The 19,306-nt window shown below is 35.7% G+C and overlaps 2 protein-coding genes across 2 annotated transcripts; one reads left to right on the forward strand and one right to left on the reverse strand.

Moving 5' to 3' along the window:
* Window positions 1-1,435: 1,435 nt before the first annotated feature.
* Window positions 1,436-7,369, forward strand: LOC129807048 (uncharacterized). Its single transcript, XM_055856030.1, has 2 exons — window positions 1,436-3,421; window positions 6,696-7,369. Exons 1-2 carry the CDS (start codon window positions 1,535-1,537, stop codon window positions 6,777-6,779), a joined length of 1,971 nt encoding a protein of 656 aa, XP_055712005.1. The 5' UTR covers window positions 1,436-1,534; the 3' UTR covers window positions 6,780-7,369.
* Window positions 6,808-16,155, reverse strand: LOC129807086 (mitochondrial ornithine transporter 1). Its single transcript, XM_055856124.1, has 5 exons — window positions 15,848-16,155; window positions 15,512-15,782; window positions 15,336-15,435; window positions 15,140-15,224; window positions 6,808-7,246 (listed from the first exon to the last, which is right to left on the reverse strand). The coding sequence occupies exons 1-5, from the start codon at window positions 15,918-15,920 to the stop codon at window positions 6,849-6,851; spliced, it is 927 nt and encodes a 308-aa protein (XP_055712099.1). The 5' UTR covers window positions 15,921-16,155; the 3' UTR covers window positions 6,808-6,848.
* Window positions 16,156-19,306: the final 3,151 nt, after the last annotated feature.

Consider the following 19,306-nt stretch of genomic DNA (forward strand, 5'->3'; position numbering starts at 1 on the left):
TTTCAACATGGACATAAATTTATCTAGTGTACATCGACGCTTCCATTCCATACTATGCTATCTCAGAATGACAACATTTCAGGAGAGCCATTTGAAGTTGGAGATTTCCTATGCTTCCTGTATATTTTTTTTTCGAAAAAATGGAATATCTCGTTACCCGGACGTCGGGTGACTGCCAAATTTTCACCAGTTGTAGATCTCGGTCCCAGCAACAACATATCTCTCGGAGTAATAAAAGGCTAAGTCGACTTAGCATAGTATGGAATGGAGCCGTCGATATAATTAAAGAAAATTGGGTCACCGACTCAGAGTAATACTACAGAGACGACGTGCTAAAACATTTTTAAGGAGAAAGTGAAACGACCTCAGAAATTAAAATGCAATCGAGTTTCCTCAATGCATATGTTTTGTATTTGTTCTTCAGAGTGTAAATAAAATTTAGTGAATAAGTTCATAAGAGCAGGATGACCTTTAAGGCCAAGAACTGGAATGAATAGTGTTTAGGGATGAAGTACAGTGCTAGGGAGTGAAAAAATAAATTTCCATGATCAGTGAAAAGCTTAAATCTGAGGGTTTCATATAGTAAGTACATCTTGAACTTTCTTTTTAGATGTCCAACCACCATGGGCCGCTATAAAAAGAAATGTTCTTCCACAACGCGAAGTTCCCGATTTTTTGTGGGCCCCATGCAAATGGATATCTATTCGATAAAGAACTACAGTAGACTCTCGCAAATTCGGCTCCTTTAAGATCGGGCTACTTTTTAATTCGGGCAGCGGTTACATTTAAAAAAGTTTGTTGTCATTTTTCAAATTTGATTATGATTTTATCAAATGAATCAAATATGCTCAAATTTGGCATGGTTTGTCTTAGTTTTGATGTGATTTTGTATTATTGAGAGATTTTCATGCAATTTACGTTATATATGAGTGTGTAAACTCAATATCTATATGCACATGAATAAAAAATCGTTGCATTTAAAAAAGTTTGTCGCCCGAATTTCTGTCTAATTCGGCTGACATTTCGGTCCCATATGCCCGAATTTGAGAGAGTCTACTGTATCGATTAAAAAAAAAACGTGAAGTGATTGAATTCGTAAAGTGCGTCCATTGCCCGAGAAACCAGTGCCGGTTACACTCTTTATTCAATTTGAGAAAGATTATTTTACATGAAAACTGGCACAGATCTTTTTATTCGAACATGACCCAAAAAATGAATTTTTCCTACGGTCATCTAAAATTATGTCTAAAAAAAAAATGATTTTTTCTGACCTCAAATTTTTGACCTGCTCATCCTTAAAGCCTTTAAAGTGGTTAAAGAGTTCTCGAGGTTTAACACGACTTTTCTCTTTTTTTTCAGTGTATCCAATATTAGTAAAAATTTGGTATTTTTCACAGTGTAATCGTGTGATAAATTTTGTGCAGTGTACTTTGGGTTAGTCATATGTTTTTTTGGGACAGTGACACCGGCTGTCAGTGAAACGTGTGGCTCTTTTTGGCTTTTTCCTGGGCTGTTTTTTCTGGTTTTAGTGAAAATGTTCACGCGAAATGTAAGACGAATAGTGACACTGTACAAGAGTTTTCACGAAACCTGGAACCCAGCTGCTGCTTTAAGGCAGAATCTGGTGAAAAGTGAACCCCTGTCTTGCCTGAAGATTCACACATCCCTCAGCAATCCTGGTAAGATATTTCCAGAACGGGAGAATGACTATGCACATGGGATACTAGAGAGGGTAGGAAAGTATCATTTGATGAAGGATGATACAAAATCAGTGGGAGAATTGTTGACAGAGAAGGAATTTGATGCAATTCACGAGAGGAAGGATTGGATGGAGGCTCCCTTGGAAGAGCTGGTGCAGACTTTTGAGAGACTGGCTGTGTACTGTGGGAAGAATGATGTCAAGATTGCCGATGAGAGGCTAGATGTCCTTGTTGATGCTATGGTTCGGCAGTGCTTTAAGTTTACCGATGAACAATTGCTAAAATCGATCCGGATGCTGACTCACTTCCCGCCATCTGAAAGCCTGAATACCAGGAATTTTGTGGAATTGTGGTCAGCTCTGGATGATGCATGTGTAGAGAGGATTGACAAGTGGAAGACGGATGAGCTGTTGCTGGTCTGTGATCACTGGTATGCCCTCAATCTGGCCAAAATTTGCAAATGTACATTTCAGTGTACGAAAAAACTGGGCAGGAAACTCAAGAGTCTCTCACCAACGGATCTTGTTCAGACCATGTTCTATGTGAACATGTGCCGGAAACCCATGGTGGATATGTTCAATTTCGAAGTGAATCTCTTCGAATCCATTGACAATCTCTCCCTGGATGAGATTGCTGTGATGAGTATGGGGTTTTTCAAGACAGAAACCAAGATTCGCAATCCTGAACTAATTGAGAAGATCTACCAACGCGTGACGGCAGACATTAAAACCGTTCAGGATATTAGTCTCGTGAACATCATCAAGATCTTGAGGTATTCTTCCAAGTTGCAGCACATCCAGTGCCTGGAAGATTTTCTCCAAGCAGTCACTCCAGAAATTCCTCGATTGTCGCTTCTCAGTTGCCTCCATGTGGCACTCTTTGGCACGGATATGCAGTACTACAATCAGGAATGCCTGGAGAAGATCATTGGTCGCTTTGCTGGGGAGTACAAATCCTGCAGGCTCAAGGAATTCGAGAGATTGAGCTTCGTGTTAGGCCTATATGGATTTACCATGGCCGATGGAAGTCATACTAAACTCTGTCAGGAAATTCTGGCTGAACTTCCAAATCGCATTAGTGAAATTATGAAGTTCCCAAGATGCTTTCCATCCTGCTTGCACTTCCTAACTCTCTCCGGGCACCACAATGAGGAGCTAATAAGTACGGTTCTGGATTCCAAATTCTACGAAATGGCCTATGGAAAAAATTACACGGCCAGTCGGGAAATTCTCTGCCTGGATTCCTATGCCAGAATCAACCTCAAGGATACCTACAAAGGAAAATTGCTCACGGATAAATTCCGGAGGACTCTCACCAAGATCCACACGAATTACATCCCAGCCAAAGATCAGCGATACAAACTTTCTGCTGCTGACACAATTCTCCTGGAGATCAAGGATACCTGTGATGAGCTCTATGGGCAGGACGCTTCGAATATTGCTCATGTCCTTTCGCAGTACGAGCGCCCGGACATTGTTGTGACTCTGAACAGAAATACTCTTGAGCCCATTTCGCTCAAGGACACCTTCCCGCCTCACTACACTGGTCAGATACTCTCCAGGGAGCTCCTGCTCAAGGATCACCCGGAGAAGGAGAACTGCGAGGTGTTTGTGGTGGTCGTGGGAGGATGGAATATCCTCGTGAGGAATACAAACGCCATGACTGGACAGCTTAAACTAAAAATGGAACAGTTACGGTTAATAGGACTCAATCCTGTGATGGTGAGTACGAGAAATTAATAAGTCTATAAAAAAGGAATGACAAAACATCCTAAGCATTCTCAAACTCGTTCTCAACCGATTTGAACCGATTCATAAATCACTCAAAAGATCCCCCAAAATAGTTTTAAGAATAATAGAATTAATTTCCGGACAAAAAATACTTACCGGTTCATTACCGGTTCAGAACCGATTGGAACCGGTTCAGTTTTATCGGAAATTCCAAGACCTTTCCAACGAGCCCAAACATGACCCATTCGACTGATAAATGCACTCTCTAGAGCCTTTTCAACTTTTGACCTTGAAAAACCGTTATTAGGAATAATTCAAGGGTATTTTCGACTAAGGACGAAATGTCCGCCTGGGTAATCTCTAAGACATACCAAAATTGAAAAAAAATCACACGGCGCGTTTTGAAACAATCCAAAAAATGGTTTTGGTGGGGAGATGTCGGGTGAATAAGTTTATGGTCCCTGGATTGGATTATAGGAGGGTCCCCGATAGGGATCTGCGCACTTAGTGCGCGCATTTATGCGTGCTGCGCGCAAAGTATATTTTATGCGCGGAGAATGCGCGCAGCAGCAAAAATTTTCATGCGCGCAGCATTTATCTTCTACATTTTTTCGTATTGAGATGAATAATAATAATAATAATAATTAATATTATTAATTTAATAAATTATTTTTAAAATCAGTCCAACTCGCGCCCCGATAGCGATAAGTGATTGAAAATGATGATGATGATGAAATCAATTCTATAGCGGATAAGAAGAGATTTATCATATATTTCACTTATTTTTAAAAAAAATCCTGCTACTAAAACCCTATATTTATCTGTAATAAATAGGAGTGAATTTAGAAGAAAAGTCCATTAATTTTAGAAAAATGGATTTGATTTTAGAAAATTTAAAGATAGAAATTTATGTCGACAGTATTTATAAATAAGTATAGGAGACCGGAGATGTTAGGAATAGGGTAGTTTAAGACACGATGGATTTTTCTTTAATTATTATAATAAATGGAACTAATGCACTACGCAATCATGGACAGCATTTTGATCTATCTTGATAAGAATAATGGATATCCTCAGTTTTATTGCTTGGATTCTATAAAAAAAAAACAATTCTTTAAAAATTGATCAAAATAGTATGTTCTGATGTTGTAGTTTTCCTCTTTGTGTTTTATACTAACTATAAATGAACAAAATTTGGTTATCTCATTAGCTTACAAAGTATTTTTGGAAAATATTTTGAAAAAATGTTATAAAGATTATGCTCTATTTTTAATATTTTAAATAACAAAAATACACGTGGGGATGTTTGGTCACTTCATTTTCTGTGAAATCTTAGGTGGAGCCAAGGGTGAAGCGTAGATCGTTTGACTGTCAAAGTAAGAGCGACAACGATATGCTTTTACAAAATTCCCTTTTCCAAGAAATTCTAAATTTTATGCCAGAAAAACACCGCGCCACGAATGCCCTTATTCTTATCCCTCTGTGCCCAAGATCGAGGATGTTAGCGACAAAATTACACATTCAACCCATTCAACATTCGCCTCTTCCAAGAAAGTCCATTTATTTTCTCAGCTCCATCGAATCCTTTTATTTAAGTAAATGGGTATTCTACGGGCAATAAAAATTCTAAAACAGTTTACTGGCCCCTTGGAATAATATTTCAAAGAGAAAACCCGATAAAAATGGCCCAAACATCCCAAGTCTCCCCTACTTGATTTTATCTGTCCGCAAGAAAAGTGTTAGAGCTCTGTTTTTTATCGAAATATTAATTCTTACTCTTTCAGAAAGAAATAAATCAATAGCACTTGACAAAAAAGACAATTATATGTAGACAATACCAGTGTGAAAGTGTAAGAGGTAAAATTTTAATCGATTGAATTTCACTAAATTTAAAAGTTGTGGGAGTAGCATTAGGATTAATTTTAGAAATTCCGTATGATCAATTCTAGAAACCCTCTGGGATGATTTTATTAATAGAATTTATTTTAGAAATTTTTAGATTGATTTGACAAATTTTCCAGAAACAACCAGAAAACGTGGTACAGTAGAAATTATGCACAAATCCCGCACTACCTCAGTACAAACTGTGTAAAGTCTTATAAATCTTCCTCTTCTTTAATATGAAACAGTGAAAATTGTGCACTAAAACTGTATAGCTTCTGCTTAAAAAAATCTAAATTGTGTGCAAAACCTACACAACCTTAGTATAAAATAATTAAGATAGTGAATAATACTCGCACAGCTTATGCATAAAATGGTAAAGATTTTGCTAAAATACGCACAGCTCAAGCAGAGACTGTTTAACTAGCCATTTAATGCTTCAGCAAAATGATTAATTAATCTTTTATACTTAAGCATTGAGAGTTTTATGCACAATTTAACCGTTTTCTGTTTAATCTGAGCGAATTTTATAGATAGCATTGTCTAAATTTAGTATTTTTCATACCTCTACGGACTATAGGGACAAAAATAAGTGAAATATTTGAGAAATTTTTCTGACAAAACTAATGAAAGTTAATTTTCACTTTAATGAAAAATATTGCGTATAAGTAGTTGTACTTTATAATGCTAAGCAATTTTGCATTTTAAGCAAAATTTTCGCTGGTATTTTACAAAGTTTTGAATTATAGTTGTCTTATTTCTAAAAATTGTCCAAATTACATGAAGATAGTATGTACATTTGGAAAACATTCGAGAAATAATCTAGCCATCTATTAAACATTTTATGTTATTATTATAGAGAAAAACTGAACATATTTTTAGACATTCTTATATAGTTTTATAAGAATGTGTTGGCCTTAGATATTGTAAATGCAACGTATACTTATATTTTCTTGATATTTTCAACGATTTCAAAAGATTTTTTTAAAGAAATACACAAAATGCAAAAATTGCAATAATTGCTCGCTAATGAAAAAGATTTATAAAAAAAAATTATGTGGAAATATCAATGATCAAATAAAGTTCTTTGGGAGGGGTGGCCTAATTTTTTGTAGGCGGAGCTTTTCTAGTTGTGCCTGGTTTTGAAACTGTAATTTTTTCTGCGAAATGATTACTACAGGATCTCTTTTAGAAGTGAAGAAAAACAGTGATTACTTGTATTTAAATCCTGAAGAGGGCGTGGCCAATAATTGTTTTACGTCTACTTATTCAAAAATTCAAATCCAAAAATGATTTCCTATCCTTTCATCTTTTTCTCAACAAAATTTGGCGTTTTTTTTAAGTTCTTTTTAGGTCTTGAATTCAACTTCTTTCTCTGTCTTAGATTCCCTGGTACATCTGGCGAAAGATGACTCCGGACGAACGGCCAGTGTACGTGAAAGCTCTTCTGAAGCAGCCACAGCCATAGTAAACTCCCAAAAAAAAAGTGTCCAGTGTTTTAGAATTTATCACAAAACAATAAATTGATTTATTTAATTTAGAAAATTTCCGTCATAAATTTCTTGGAATACTCGTAGACGAGGAAGAGTACCGCTGTGGCGGGAATAGTGCGAATGACGGAGGGCAGGAGGCCATTGTAGAGTGCCAGAAAACCCTCTGTCCGGTAGATCTGAAGTCCCACCCGGGTCATGCTGGTGCGCAAACTGGCCACCTGGATGCGACTCTTGATAACGTCTGCCGGGAAGATCACTGTCCAGAGCACGACTCCGCCCACAGCTCCAGCTATCATCGTTCGCAGTGGACCAATGTCATCCTTTGATTGGCCGGGCTTTGCAAGCAGCTGCCGAGCGCCCTCGTAGCCGCCAAAGAAGAAAAAGTATCCAGGCATCTCGCGGAAAAACGTCGGTGTGAGTCCTCTGAACAGTCCTGGGATTCCTGAGCACAAACAAAACAGAAAATTCAAATTAAATGATTTTAAATAGAAGACAGTATTGAGCATTCAAAATCATAAAAGCCTTGTTGAACGACAAATAAATCAATATTTAAAGCAAAAGAAAATTATTGGGTTTTCTTCTATTCTAAAAGTGTCTGAAAATTTGGTTGGGTTTGCACGGTCCCAAGCTTCATAATGACTAAATTTTTCCTAAGTTTTTCAGTAACTGTGACTCATCGCACACATATTTTAAAAACTAGGGGAAAGTATCCTGTTTTTGAAATATATAGGGTAAGTGTGCCAAATTCCGGCCAGCTTGTAATTTCGGCCACACTTTTTGTTCCTCGAATTTCATTGAATTTTTAGTTTTTGCATACTCTAGAAATAATACAATGAAAATAATAACAAAAAATGTCGCTCCGACGAACAAGATGATCTAAAAAAGACATTAGAAGAATTCCAGAAAGGCAAGAAACTGTGAAAATGAAGGTGGCCGAAATAGGCCACAAATGTAATGTCTATATTTTTATGCATTTTAGAATGTATTAAGAGTGAATTTTGAGAAAATAAAGACGATAGACTGCCTACAAGGTTCCAAGGAACACTCCTTATAAAAACAGTAACAAATAAATTCAATTTGTATTAAAAATGTTACATTTCAAACATAAGACTTTGGCGCTTGCATGCAACTATGCCGAAATTTGGTACACTTACCCTAACAGGAACAGGAAAAAATCAGTCATTATGAATCTTGAACCCTTGCAAGACATGGGGACTTTTCCTTATTCGATGTTCTCCAAATCAAATTGAGAAATATGAGAGCAATTATGGGTTACTGTACTAAATTTCGGCCAGCTTGCAATTTCGGCCACTTCTTTTGTTCCTCATATTTCAATGAATTTTTAATTTTTGTATACAGATTATAAAATAGAAATTATAGCAAAAAAAAATGTCGCTTCGACGAACGAGAGGATGTGATAAACGCTGGAAGAATTCCGGAAGGGCAAGAAACTATGAGAATCCAGGTGGTCGGAATATTACCCAAGGTTATGTCAATATTTTTATACATTTGAAAATGTTTTAAGAATGATTCTAGAGAAAACAAAGACGATAAACTATTTACAAAGCTCTAATCATCACTCTTTTAAAAGAAATAACAGAAAAATCAATTTATATTAAAAATTTTACATTTCAAACAAGACACTCTGGTCCTTATATGGAACTATGCCGAAATTTTGTACAGTTCCGAGTTACCCTAATGTTCTTTAAATTTGGCGATGAGAGAAAGAAAAAGAGTAAATTTCAATAAATAAAAAATTTTCTTTAAAACATTCAGATCAATCAAATTAAAACACATTTTTTAAAGTCATAATTTTAAAAATACCTGAATGGAATAAAATAATAATAATAATAAGTCATAATTATATCATTGGATGACATTTCGCAAAATGAACGGTGATCGTCCTAGAGGTAAAACGGTTAAAGATAGCGACTTGGAATCTTACGCCGACTTCAGACTGGAGGTTTAGCCCAGTTCCCGAAGGTCTCAAAAACCTAAATTACAAGCAATTTTATTGATTTTTCAAAATCTAATGAATCATTTACCCCTGTAATCCAATACTAAACAACAATTTTCTAAAAAATCCTGCCTGATTAGGAATTAAAGGAGTTAAACCAGATAGCTAATTCTTGTGGCGCTGGCACACTTTTTCAATTGGGTGAATTTCAATCAATTGAAATTTTACATCTTAGTTTTCAAAGCGAAATAAGATATATGTGTCTCTTTCTGTCAAATGAAAATTGAAATTAAAATTTCAATTTCAATTTCAATTTTAAATTTCATTTGACAGAAAGAGACACCCATATCTGATTTCTGTTTGAGAGAGTAAGAGATAAAATTTCAATCGGTTGAAATTCACTCAATTGAAAAGGTGTGCCAGCGCCATTAGGTCTGAAGCTCGTATTACAGGATTCCTCATTAATTCATCATGCGATCATTACTATTCCTTCGATTTTCTCAAATACTTTCTGGAATCTTCCAAAACCAGTGTTTCTGGTTATTACAAACAGGAAAAATAATTTTTGATAAGTAAATTAAAATATTTGGTAAATAAAAAATTCAATTGATCAGTAACAATTCCAGCAAACTTTTAGATCAGAGAAAAATTGTGAAATCAAAATTCGTTTACCTTTTTCTGAAATATTTTGAACAGTAGATGCGGGTAACTTTGCGGGGATAATTTTATAGCCTTGCAATTCTCAAATTCTGCTTTTATTTTTTTAATTTAATTTTATTGTCTATTTAACTGCCCTCTATAGTTAAAATATATGTATTAAAAAATAAAAAAAAAGCATTTTTCCAAAGACGAAAAACAAAAAAAAACTGTACTGGCTCCGGCACGCTTTTTTGATCAGAAAACTTTTGTGAAATTAAAATACACATAATTTTCTCTCTCAATCGGTCTTAGTCTCTCCGGTCAAAATTAGACTGAACTAAATTGAATTTGGCGTGATGTTCAAAAAAGCAGAATAGTCCGAAGGAGTAAAATAAACTTTTGCAACGATATGAATTGCGATTTCATGAAATTTTCTAGATCTAAAAGGTGTGCCAGCGTCATATATTTCCAAAAACTAAATCTTTTCAAATAAGACAGACATTTTGTGAATGCTGAGAAACGTGTGTAAAAATCGTTTTTTTTTCTGGTTCTTGGAAAAAAAAATAGCATTTCTACATAAACTATTTTGAATATTATGGCTCCGACACACCTTTTAGTTTAGAAAAATTTCACGAAATCAAAATTCACATCCTCTTTTTTCTTAAACGCTTAGCATATGTATATTTTATTCTTTCGCACTCAAAATTCGATTGAGCTATATTGAATTTGGAGTGATGTTTAAAAGAAGAAGAAGAATGGGACAGAGCGAGAGAGACATATGCAATAGATTTGAGAAAGAAAGGGATACGAATTTCGGTTTCATGAATTTGCCTGATCTATAAGGGGTGCTGGAGCCATTATCATCAAGAAATAGATTCTTAATTCGTGAATTTCGTCTTATGGCTCTGTATAAATATATTATATGTATAAAAAATATATAATAGTTCCGGCATACCTTTTAGATCAGGAAAATTTCATGAAGTCGAAATTCTAACTCCTTTCTTTATCACGCGCTTTGCAAATATCTGTCTAATTCTTTTGCATTCTTCTTCTTCATTTGAACATCATAACAAGTTCAATTTAGTTCAATCTAATTTTGAGACCAAAAGAGTGGAATAGACATATGCAAACCTTTTGAGAAAGAAAGGGATGCGAATTTTGATTTCATGAAATTATACCGAGCTAAAAGGTGTGCCAGGGGCTATATTGATGGGGAAACCGGAAATCGTCGGGAAATAGGATCTCTCAAGGAAAACTCATCAACTTTTTTCAAAGCTTTCGGCTCAGACTCCGAGTCTTCATCAGTGACTGGACTTGAGAGATCCCATTTCCCGACGATTTCCGGTTTCCCCAACAATATAGTTATCCTCACGTCGGTTTTTGTTTCACAAAGTATTCCAGGGGCACTCAAAGGGGTCAAGTGGTAGAGTACTCGCTCTATGATGCAAGTGTCCCGGGTACGAATCCCCTTTAGGTCACCAGGATTTTTTCTGGCGTTAAAGGTGTTTGGATTGCATCCATTGAGCTTCACTGGACTTGATTCCACGGGCATGGAACTGACAACCTCATCCCGTATAAGAAAAAAAGGGACAGATAATCCTAACCGGCTTATGTAGGTGAGATTCTTAACGTGAGCTAACTCGGAGTGCATGCAAATTCGATTTGATGCTGAAGTAGGGAGACGCCATTCAGTTATCTTGAATCAAATTCGTGAAATTATACAAGTTTTGTATTTGAACCAAAATGTCAAGGATTTAGATGAACTGACAGAAAAGTGTTATATGGGTGAAATGTAGACCAGAATGTTCTCTATAATTTTGCCGTAGAACTTGAACTCATCGACTACTCAGAAGCCAAGATAAGCGAGGTTTTTTGTTTCTTAACTCGTTTTTTCATCCAGAGTGCCCCAAGTGTTCATTTATTGAACTTCAACTAAATCAAAGAATTGTTGTATTTTGCGGGACTTTCCATTTAAACCCCTATTTTAAGTGTCTCGGTGGAGTAGAGGCAGTCAAATTGGCATCTGAGTGATTTCAAAGCGTTATTATTGGAAAAATCAATTTTTTCACACTTAAACGGCAAAATCGGAGTGATAGCGTAGTCTGAGCGGAAAATGATGTATGGACGAAATGTAGAGACAAATGTGCTCTACAATTATGTTGAAGTAATCATCAAAATCGGTTCAGCGACAGTCGAGATAATTGAGGTTATGTGATATTGAAATTGGTTTTTCGACTGTGGCGCCCCTGGTGTTGGTCCCACGAAGTTCAAATATGCTAGAAAGTTGTAGCATTTGGTGAGATCTTTCGTTTAAGCCCTCGTTCATCAAAATCGGTCACATAGAACCGGAAATATGATTTTTTGAATTTCGTGAACTTTGACCCCTCATATCTCCGGTTCTATTGAAACCACAGCGCACATACGCACCATTTTGGAAACGTCCTAGACTGGGCTACAACATACTAAAATTTCATAAACTTGCACAATGCCGTTTTTGAGAAAAGTGACTTTGAATTTCGATGAATTTTGACGCTATCACAGCGCCACCTGTGGTGACTTTTTGAACTTCCATCTGAAAGTGCTCATCGAGACGAAACCAAAAAGGTAAAATTTAGGCCGCTATGTTAATTAGAACCGGAGATAGAGGCCGGTCAATGTTCGAACTTTGACCCCTTATAGCTCGGGTCAGGGGTTTTAGATCGACTTAAGGTTTTTTTTTGTTTGATAGGTATAATCAACGGCTACAACATACTAAATTTTCAGCCCGATGCACAATGGAATTTTTAAGTTATTTAACTTTTAAGATTTAAAAATTTTCTTTTTAAAAAAAGCGCCCCTAGCGGTGGTTTTATGAACTTGCGATGTTAGAAGGGGAAGTGGCATTTCACGAAAGCTTTCCAAAAAGTCCTCACTTTTTAAATTCTGACAATTAGAACCGGAGTTATGGCCATTTTAAGAAATTTTTTTTAGACCCTTATAGCACGGGTCAGGGGGGTCGGGGGACCTTAAGTTTGGTATTGATGGAAAGCTCTAAGGCCCAGCTATAACATACTAAAATTTGAGTCCGCTGAATGCCATAGGGGCGGAGCTATTGAGAAAACAAAAAAAGGGGGGTCTTCAAAATGGCGGAAGGAGGGGTGGGGGGTGGGAGGTCTATGCACCAAGTTGCAATTTTCACCCGATATATAACCTTTGCCGAAAACCGCAAGTCGATATCTTTTTTAGTTTAGGAGCTATTAAGCTCCAAAGAGCGGCCGGCCGGCCGGCCGGCCGGGAACGTAACTTAGCCACATATATATTCGGAATCAGGAAGTGGCGAAACACATTTTGGCCAAATTTGAGGTCGATCGGACGACATGAAATTTTGTTAGGATTATAGTAGGTGAGATTGTTAAGAATCTCACCTAATAATAATGCATGTCTAGAAATCCCTTTGCGGGAAGGCCTTGTTCCGTCATGGAATGTTGTGCCAGCATTATTATTATTATTTAAAAGGTGTGCCAGAGGCATAAAGAAAAAAATATATGCAGTGCAATTTGCAATTTAAGTTTAGGTAGAAGGAAAATTAGGAGTTTTTATTTTACTTGCAACTATCTGAACCCTTTAAAGACAAGAAGGTCAAAAACGAGGGCCAGAAAAAATTACCTTTTCTAACTTTTTAGAGCAAAATGTAACTTTAGAAGGCCGTATGAAAAATTTCATTTTTGGGTCACCGGCTACCCAATCGTCCTTAAAATGTTAAACTCTCTTCTAGGATATTATTTTGCCTATAAAATTTGGCGGAAAAAGATCAAGCTATACTATTATACACAGAGAGATCGGAATCAGGCACTGGATATATTTTCGAGAATTACCCTGAGTCTATTTTGGCTTTAGAAAATCCATTTTTTTAAAGATTTAACCTTTTTACTGACCAAAATTTAATATTCTACTGTTCATATATTATTCGCTAAAATGAATACAAAAAAATGAGGTTGAAAATAACATATCCCGGCTGACACCAGCTGCTAAATCTCTCAGCATGCTGAGAAACTGAGCACATGATCAGCAATACTTTCAGCTAGAAATAATGCTATTCTCAGCTCAATTGTATAGTGCTGATAATCGAGCTTAATTCAGCGCTTTTCTCAGCACACATTCCAATACAAGACACTAGCAGTCGTAGCGGCTGTTACAAAAATTACAAACCGGTATTCCTAAGGTGTGAAACGTCAAAAAGTGCAAAGAAAATTGTGTGGTGTGCACAGAAAAAGTGTTTCTTTTTAGGAAAAGCAAGCAATCTAGGTAAGATGACTTCATATTACATAAATTTCATTTGGAGGATGGCGAAAATAGAGCTTATTCTGGTCATGGGAAAATAGTTTTTTTTATCCAAGAAAAGTTCTCCATTTCAGTACAATTTTTGTCATTTTTCACTAGAATTTTCCGTCCAGAAGTGAAAATTTGTCTAAAATGCACAACTTTGTGGCTGATAGATTAGTTTAAGATTAAATATTAGGACTCTCCTAGCCAACGGAAGAATTTTTTTGTCATTTAAGGCAAGTTCCCCCAAGAATCGCTTTACAGCAAAATTTTAGGTATTTTTCTCTAGAATTTCCCGTCCGGGAGTGAAAATTTGTGGAAAATGCACAACTTTATAAGCTGAGGGATGAGTTTATGATCGAATATTAGGAATTCCCTGGTCTGAGAAAGAGATCTTTGTAACTCCAGAAAAGTCCGGAAGCGAATATATTTAATAATATTATTTTTTGTATTTACATTTTCAGAACGATGTCTAAACTAATTTTCAGAAAAGATAGCATCAAATTTAACCCTTCTAAGCTTCATGGGCGATGACTTGGTCATGAAACTCAAGCTTGAGCGTAGGCCCAGAACCAACAGCAGTACTAAATGTTCCAGTCTATGGAAAGGTATGTATCACAAATAATTTTCTTTTATGATGAGACTATCTTATAAATCATTATTATTCTATATAAAAAGGACATTGCAGTCCTAATTGAATTTTTGTTTATTCTTTTCAGACGCATCAACAGCTTAGAGAAATTGACTTTTGCAAAACTCAATTAAACGCCAGATTCCAGCAGCATAATCCCAAAAATCTTCTGCAAAATATTTGGTAAATATAAGTCAGAGAAAAAGATTGTAGAATTAAAAGAAAAGCAAGAGAAGCAGTCATCTAGGACATCATGTGAGTCCCCAATGCCAAAGAAGATTAAATATCTGGACTGGTACACTTTGTTTCATTTTTGTAAAAATTTTAAAAGAAATAAAATATTCTGAATTCAAATAATTTCTCTTTTTCATTCTAAAAATGTCTTTAATTTTGCTGAAAATATCTGCTGAGAATGAGCTAAAAACTCAGCAGCTAGTTCGGGTGATCGACCACCATGACCGCTGACCCGTAACATTTTCATATATTGTCTCAGCACTAATTTCATACAACCGTGCTGAGATTTTAGCTCAGTAATCAGCAGCTTTCAGCGCTGAACTCAGCTAACGGTGTCAGCCGGGATTTAGCATCTCAAGAGGAATTGTTTTGAAAATAGCTGTAACTTAGAGCGCGCTATTCTTTATCTAATCTAATGTCTAATTCAATGATATTAGTTGACATGCCATATCAAAAATCCTCTAATATACTCTTTGAAAAACAATTCAGGAGTATTCAATGGCAAATTCGGGGAATAACAAAAAAACAACGTTTTCAAGAGACAAATAAGACATTAATCGCATTAATCTTACCTTCCTTCCTGAGAATTTCACGTGTAAGTTTGTATGGCGTTATGTGATATAATTTAGCATCCGATTGCGCAGTCTTCTTCTGATTCTGCCAGAAAAATAAATAAATCAATTGGCGAATTAGTGAAAGGCGAGTGAGCTTTATCAGTTGTGAAGGTCGAGCCTCTGCCTGATAGCGAGCTCCGCTCTGGCAACTTACATGCATCTCCCTGAGTGCCTGGAGTTTGCATTTGATCAGTTCGGTGGGACAGAGAGTGAAGGATGAGAAGAAAGCAGCCAGGAAGCCAGCAGTAGCATTTCTAAAAAAAAAATTAATACAATTGAGAGATCAGTTAGAATCATGATTAGGATCAGAAATAGGAAGGATGAAATTACCCCAATAGAGATAAATCCTTGATGCTATCTTTTTTCTCCACGACAGCTACGAGTTTCTGGCAGGCTCCGTAGCCGGCGAATAATACTGAATTTTCTGCCACATTGGCTACAACGGCAGGAACGGAGCCAGCATAAAGTCCCCTCCAGATTCGATCTTTTCGGAATGTCTCGATGAGGCAGTGGATCATGCCTCGGTAGAGTGTGGGAAAAGTCTGCATCTTCACTTTGCACGTGTCCAGAGGTTGACTCACGTACACCAGGGCCACTCCACCTGGAAATTAACAAATGTACTTTTTAATCCCATTTTTGAATTAGATCAATAGCAATTTTTCTTACCCAGAGATCCTGCCGTGAAGTCAATCACGCCTGTCTTTAAGCTGTTTCCGCCTGATTCCGTAGTTCCGCGCATTCCTGTGCAGCTTGTTCACCAGAATGAATTTCATAAATGCCACAAATATTGAGTCACGCGCGACTGTGATCACTTCGAAGCATCAACTAAAAAATCCCGCACACTTTCGGCTGGTACGATAGGCTCTTTTTTGCCCCCACTCGAGCACAATTCATACTCAAGAAGTGCTCTATCGTCTCGGAGATAACGAGTTGGAATACCACTGATAAGGGTCTGCTCATGTGCTGTAGAACAGGTCGAGATTGACGTTTTAGCCATGTGCGCGCGTTGGTTTTTTTTAGAGGGAAACTTGCTTTGCCGGCAAGTTTACTGGTTTTAGTTTGTGCATTTCTTTGTAGATGTGAGCTAATGATTAGGTTCGTATGTTGCATGAAATTTTTGAGCATTAGGAATGTATAGAACACTATGCCATGATTGGAATATAGACGATCTCTAGACAAACTCAAACGGTACTGATAAGGATAAAAAGTAGTGTGCTATCTACACTAAGAAAAAACCTTAAAAGTTACAACAACCCTATGGCAAAGTTGAATTAACTCTACGAATATCGATGTAATTGTTACTCATTTTCGTTGTAAAGTTTAGTAAATAGAGTTGAAACAACTCTTCGTGCGAATTGAATTATTTCGTCAGATATCGATGCAATTATTACTCTTTTTCGATGTAAAATTTCATCTCGACTGAAGTATATGCTTAAGTGTTTTCGTTTTAAGAATATACTTCAGTCAAGAAGATTTTCGTGTGACAAAGTTCATTATGGAAAATCAACGATATATGACTAACAATGTTTCATGAAGACATGTGCGTGCATCATACATGATTTTCGCTCGAATCATAGAGAAAATGATGTCAAGAATATATTAATGATATTAATAAAGAAAATGATAAAACAAAAAAAACATAAAATTGCAAAATCTATTTTGGGATTTGAAAGAGTTATTTTAACTCTAAAAAATATTTTTTTTTAACTCTGGAAACGAGTTATTTTAACTCTTAAAACGAGTTATTTTCAGTCTTAAAAAGAGTGCCCGCTTTGTAATCCGGATGATTGGGAGACAATATGACAGATGTCCGCTTCGTAATCCGGATGGATTTTTTGAATTTGTTCAACGTCTCGAAAATATTAATACAAGTTTTTTTGTAGAATTAGAGTAAAAATTTTAAAGAAGGTTAAAAGCACATAATTAGAGAATTCTATGCATTCTATGATATTATACTTCATTTATTAAACCAAAACTTCACAAGATAGTTCATTTACATTGGTGAAGAGACATGCATGCATGACCTCAAAATTATTTTAAATGTAACCGTCGATAACTCGTCCGGATTACGCCGATCCGGATTAGAGAGCGGGCACTGCATTTACAGTCTTTTGTCATGTAAATTTTAGGAAAAAAAGTTAAAACAACTCTTCCGAATATTACACCATAATAGAAGTAAAATCAACTCAAAAAAATATAGTTAATCGAAAATCACAACGAAAAACAGTTAGTTCAACATCGATTCGAGTCAATTTTACTCGATTATTCTTCTGAGTGTATAAATAAAATCGTATTTTGTATACTCTAGTTAGGGATGGGGCTGTCAGTCCCATGCCTCGTGAAATCAAGTACATGATGAAGCTCACTGGTTGCAATCCAAACACCTTTAATGACAGAAAAATTCCTGATAACCCGGAACACTTGCATCATAGAGAGAGTGCTCTACTGGCTCTACCACTAGACCCATTGAGTGCCACGAGAATATTTTATTTTTAAAATTTTGCAGTAAAGGATGTAGCCACGGAAAATTTATGTAAAGGACCTCCAAATCGATTATTCTAAGGCCTTATTGCATGACAGGTTAGAATTAATCTTTACAGTCAGAAATGTCTTTTATTTGGGTTTATAGATTCATGTTATACCGGTAGTCACCGGTAGTCACCTATAACCGATAATATTCAATTAGAACCATTAGAATCATTCAGATATGATTACTACGTGGAATACGTTCTTTCTTGTATGATTATACAAATGTACTACAAAAGAAGAAATTCTGTTTAAGATCATAACATTTTATCAGATCGATAAATCGACTACATTGACTGATTTAGAGGAATGTTGGAATGGTTCGCACAGAGTGAACCTTCAAACAATGCAAATTTTCTCTTTGTTTGCAAAGAACTAGTTCGTCAAATCTTAGCCATAAGATAGATCATTATTAAGCTCATGAAACGAGATGAGAAATGGGGGGTTAGCTCTTTGCAAACAAAGAGAGAATTCACATCGTTTGAAGGTTCACTCTGTGTGAACCATGCCTACATTCCCCTATCGATAATGATCAGTTCATCCAGAGGTAATTATGGGTATTACTATCGATCCATTGCTGAATGTACCAATTTGTCCTTCTTAATAAAATTTGTGATCAGATTTTTAAAGAAATTAGGGTAAATGTCCTAATTCAAAACCATTTCCAGACGCTTTATCTTTAACAAAAGGTTCAACACATTAAGTTCAATTTTTTTCTGAAGAGAATTACATAAATTTGCTCCTTGACTCTTCTAGAATGTTACTGTTTAGTGAAAATTCTTTAGATATAATTTGAAAACTGCTTAAATACAAGAAAAATACGCGAGTGTAAAATGCTTCTATTGGAAACAAATTAATCCAAATGGAGACAACTTTTCCGGGGTTTCATATTGAAGCATTTGCAGACACTTCAGAAAACCCCTTTTTGTTCACGAAATACGTAATTATTTCATTTGAAAACTTCACGTACTGTTAACAATAAAGATTAACACTTAATTTAACTAAAATAAGCCATAAATATTACATAAATGTTAAACAAAACAAATAAACAATAGTCACCTCATTGTGTTTTTCTTGGAAAACGCGGTCGATTGATGAAAAATTCGATGGTGAAAAGGTACACTTTTAATTTTTCTGAGAAATTAACAAATTAAAATTTGTGAATATGAATGGATTTTCGCTTTATTTGGAGCAAAATTAACTAAATAATGAAACTGTGGTATAGAAAATATATAAATATAATAATTTAGTACTGTATTTATCGTGAAAACAATGACATTTCCATTTGGAATAGAGAAAATTTCCATTTGGAGCAAGTTTTGAATTAGCTTAATTTACCCTACTTGTATATACTTTTACGTTAAATATACTTTTGTTAAAGTTTAGTTAATGATTAACTCGCATGCAACGTACCTATATTTAGAATGAAGCCTTTAGAAAGAAAAATGTTTAGATGTTTAACTCTTTCGCGTCATTAGGTCATATATGACCCGAGGAAAAAACAATTTTTTTGACTATTTACATTAATTGAAATCTATCGGTTTGTGCTCGATATCATAATAGAAGAATGTAAGATTCTTGGCTAATTTTCTCAAGACT

This window comes from Phlebotomus papatasi, chromosome 3 (genome assembly GCF_024763615.1).
Source record: "Phlebotomus papatasi isolate M1 chromosome 3, Ppap_2.1, whole genome shotgun sequence".
NCBI classification, from domain to species: Eukaryota; Metazoa; Arthropoda; class Insecta; order Diptera; family Psychodidae; genus Phlebotomus; species Phlebotomus papatasi.

What these genes read in the sequence shown, in the direction of transcription:
- LOC129807048 (XM_055856030.1), top strand. Translation starts at nt 1,535, where the DNA reads ATGTTCACGCGAAATGTAAGACGAATAGTGACACTGTACAAGAGTTTT. An exon ending in TAGGACTCAATCCTGTGATG is followed by an intron (nt 3,422 to 6,695) that starts GTGAGTACGAGA and finishes TCTCTGTCTTAG; the next exon opens with ATTCCCTGGTACATCTGGCG.
- LOC129807086 (XM_055856124.1), bottom strand. Translation starts at nt 15,920, where the DNA reads ATGCGCGGAACTACGGAATCAGGCGGAAACAGCTTAAAGACAGGCGTG. An exon ending in CTTCACGGCAGGATCTCTGG is followed by an intron (nt 15,783 to 15,847) that starts GTAAGAAAAATT and finishes GTTAATTTCCAG; the next exon opens with GTGGAGTGGCCCTGGTGTAC. An exon ending in AAGGATTTATCTCTATTGGG is followed by an intron (nt 15,436 to 15,511) that starts GTAATTTCATCC and finishes TTTTTTTTTTAG; the next exon opens with AAATGCTACTGCTGGCTTCC.